The sequence below is a fragment of the Nestor notabilis genome, unplaced genomic scaffold (assembly GCF_000696875.1).
Source record: "Nestor notabilis isolate BGI_N333 unplaced genomic scaffold, ASM69687v1 scaffold11983, whole genome shotgun sequence".
NCBI classification, from domain to species: domain Eukaryota; kingdom Metazoa; phylum Chordata; class Aves; order Psittaciformes; family Psittacidae; genus Nestor; species Nestor notabilis.
The window spans coordinates 76,877-80,851 of NW_009922422.1; the positions used below are offsets into that span (position 1 = coordinate 76,877).

General features: G+C 38.0%; 1 protein-coding gene across 1 annotated transcript in view; it reads right to left on the minus strand.

Moving 5' to 3' along the window:
- The window catches only part of CBR4 (carbonyl reductase 4), a 3,735-nt gene extending 1,396 nt beyond the window's left edge, over nt 1-2,339 (minus strand). Inside the window, exons 1-4 of the mRNA XM_010011610.1 lie at nt 2,198-2,339; nt 1,542-1,662; nt 951-1,087; nt 199-333 (exon numbers count right to left, since the gene is read on the minus strand). Coding sequence (XP_010009912.1) covers nt 199-333; nt 951-1,087; nt 1,542-1,662; nt 2,198-2,339 — 535 coding nt within the window. The remainder of the gene's footprint in view (nt 1-198; nt 334-950; nt 1,088-1,541; nt 1,663-2,197) is intronic.
- Nucleotides 2,340-3,975: the final 1,636 nt, after the last annotated feature.

Sequence of the window (3,975 nt, forward strand, 5' to 3'; positions counted from 1 at the left end):
TGTTCCCTTAAAAAGACAGAAGGTCTTATAAAAGAATGTATTATACTTTAAACTGAAAAAAGATATTAAAAACATTTACTTACAAAAGTTGATGAATATAATAGCAACTTGTATTAAGATACTTTCAGAGTACAGCATTATCCAGCAGTTTTGATGTAAAGCAAGAGTCAAGGATGTAGGAATTTCCCCAGAACTAACCTGGAGCAACCACATTGACTCGAATTTGCTTTTTCGCTACTTCTTTAGCAAGGGAGCGTGAAAATCCAACTAATCCTGCTTTGGTAGCACTATACACACTTTGACCAGAGTTGCCTTTAAGTCCTACAACACTACCTAGAAATAAACATCAAAGAGAAGATTAAATGACTAATCTGAAACCTTGTATTAGCTTCATCATGTTAGTTTTATATTTGGAATGGACAATGAGTTTACAAGAAAAGGAATTAAAAGTATATTACTAAATGTACTTTATAGCCTACTGCTGGGATAAGCAAATCCCTCAATTATCTGTGATTTTTGTGGAATCCATATATCTTATGCTGACAAACAGGCACCAGGAGAGAAAGATGAAGTGCTTCCTAAAAAATATGCTTGCACAGGAGCAAGAAACAAACAGAAAGAAACCAACTGTACCTATTTGACTCTTAGCTACTAACTAGGAGCTGGTAGATTCAGCTACTGAAAGAGCTGATAAAGAATGGTAACATTTTTTTCATTCCATAAAATATAATCTCTGAGGTATTTATTACTGAAACAAGCTGGTTTTCCATTTCGAAGTTGCTGAAATTCCACAAAAGAATAAGCATCCATAAAGAAATGTTAAATGCAGAATGTCTAATTACAAGGAAAACAAGTCAATTGTAACAAGTAACATTTCAACATGTTACACCTGCTAAGCCTTCCTAGAAAACTAGCTCATAGAATTCCACTGGGTTAGACAAGGAACTTACCTATATTGACAATAGCACCTCCCTGTTGTCGAATCATGCTTTTTACAGCAGCTTTGCATGTCAACATTGTTCCCAAAAGGTTAGTGTGAATCTGGGCTACCATATCTTCAGTCTTGGTTCTCAGTAACAAACCATCCCTGACAAACAGACAAAAAAAAAAAAAAAAAGAACTCACTGTGCAACCCCAGTGATCACATTTACTCATAATAAAATATGACTGATGGAGTATCAATGGGGATTTACATGGTTCTATACATTCTAGCATTCAAAAGTGCGACATTGCAAGGAAAAAAGCTAGCTGTGCTGCTGGTAGCAAAGCCTCCTTTGCAGAGAGGTATCAAACATTGCTTTGGACCATTTCAGGGGGAAAAAGGGGAAGAAAGAAAAATTGAGGGGGAACTCAAACTCAGAATGCAGAAACTACAGTGAAACTTGTATCATCTGTTAGATGTCATTACTGTCATCAGGAACAAAACATCAGTGAGCACTTCACGCTGTTTTCAGATGTGCTCATTAACACCACAGTAAGTGCACTTTACAGTAAGAAGCTGTCATCTAGAGTTACATATAATCTTGTAATGAGTAACTGACCTGTTGATCCCAGCTGCATTAACCAAGTAGTTAATAGGACCTAAATTCCTCTGCATCTCCTCAAAAGCATTTTGGACTTCTTGTTCACTGGATACATCACACCTAATTGCCAGATGCCCTGCTATATTGAAATAAAGGCACATCATAATAATAGTACAAGACGGTATGTTGCTCCTAAACCTGCTTCAGAACTCATCAACCCAATTGCAAAAACAGATGTTGAACTAGTTAGAACTTGAGGAACCTATTTAATCTCCAGAGAATTAAACAAGGACATTTTTTAAGTATTTATTAGTTATGTGACCATTTCTTGTTTATACTTTTGGCCTTTTGAAATCAGAAGTCAGCATCAGCAGGCTGGTCTCAGTTCTGGCTTGGTCAGAAGCCAAGGATGACTCAATTCATACCACCTCCCTGTTGTGGCCTTGAACATTTCCTTTCATCTTACCATTTGAATCTTGCAGACAGAACAGGCAACACGCTTCACTTTCCCAATGAACATTACAAAAACAAAATTGTACAGCTTTTCTTCCAAATTCCTCAGCCTTTATTTTCATCTCGTTAAACGATGAGGTTTATTTAATGACTTACTGCTTTTACAGGTTACCTACGCATCAGACAGTGAAGAAATAATTGCAAAGCAGCAGCATACGTACCACCAAGACTCTGCGCAGTGGTTTGGGCTACTTCCAGATTTCGACCAATAATCGCCAGGTGGCAGCCTTTCTGTGCCAGTAATTCTGCGACAGCTTTTCCTATTCCTCGGGATCCTCCAAAAATGGCACAAACTTTCCCCATCTGCAAAAATAATTCACAAATTGCAAAGAAACTATGAATTTCAGGTCACTGTAGCAAGGAAATAAGCACTGTTCTTGTCAACACCGTGGCCTTTACTAGTTTGTAGTATTCTGTAATATCAGACTATAGAATTAGTGATGTGTTAATTTCTATTCGCAAAAAAATACATACTTGAACTAAATAAGACACCATTTCTACAAATGCAAGTTAACTCTTAATGACTTCTGAACTACTAACGGAATTATGTGTATAATCTAGTATTTCAATAGAATCATAGAATGGTTTGCGTTGGAAGGGACCTTGAAGATCACCTAGTTCCAACGCCCCTGCCATGGGCAGGGACACCAATACTAGCATTACGGTAACTTAACAGGTTGATGAAATATAGGATTTATATATCTAAAGGCCATAATGTATCATTCAGCTGTTTATTCAAAGCCACCGTAGTAGCTGTAATTGTATTGTTCTTGCAAACATTATTCTTGTACTAAAGTCATTTAGCCTCAATGTCTCACTCCACCCTAAGTACCTGTGCTGGACATCCACACTGCAAACATTACAGAGCATGACTTGATACTACTGTATTTACACTAGTTTAATACTAAGTTACACTACATAATATTATGTTTTACCACTAGCCCTAGGGGGTTTTGTTTCTGCCTTTGAAGAAAGATTAAAAAAAAAAAGCTTTTTGAAATGTGAAAGGGTTCTGGAGTACCTAGCTTAGATGTTTAGGAAGGAGTGCAAGAAGAAAGTACTTCTGTAGAATGATCTTCTATTCTGCAACCAATAGAAACCAATCAGCTGTTCTGGGATTTCCTGAGGAGCCAGAGGCAAAATCCAAGCACTAGTTATGAACCTCTTTTCCATACGTTTAAATAAATCCTTTTTGAACCCAATTATACATTGTCTCTATAACATCCTGAGGCAATGAGTTTCATTATTTGTGGAAAAGTACTTCCTTTTGTTCTTAATTTGCTTTTTGATTAGATAATACTATGCATTTCTCATGTCTTCCCTTTACTGTTCATAACTTAAAAGGCTACTCTTCTGTATTATACTCTCCCCTCATGTCCTCCTTCGGGTCTATTTAGTTACTCTTTCACATATAGAAACCATTCTGTATCTCGCTAAAGACTGTCCAAGCTCTTAATCCTTCTATCCTACCCGTTGCCTTACTCTGGTCTGTTACACCCTTTCTGAAGTGTGATAACCAGAAGAGCACAGAGCGTTACACATACAAGGACACCATCAACTCATGCAATGGCATACTGATTTTGGGCTCCTGTAACAGGGCCTGAGATTCTCTTCTGTAACAAAGTAACCACAGGTGTTGGTATCAACCCAGGTGTTTGCTTCCACTGGCAAGCTGAAATCTCCCTCCAAAGAGCAGGCAGAGGACTAAATACCTGCATCTCAGGTGGTGGCCCTTTTGACAGAACACATACAAATAGATGTCCTGTATGAAGACAATTCCTTAGAGGCAAAACCAGGCACCACTGCCTCACCAGAAGACTAGTCTTCTGGGTAGTCTTCCTTAGGTAGCTAAACTGCAAGAGATGAATGCAGAGGTCTTGCACCCCTGTATCTACAGCTCATACTGCCTTAGCAGACTAAAGGCACAACCAACCAACCC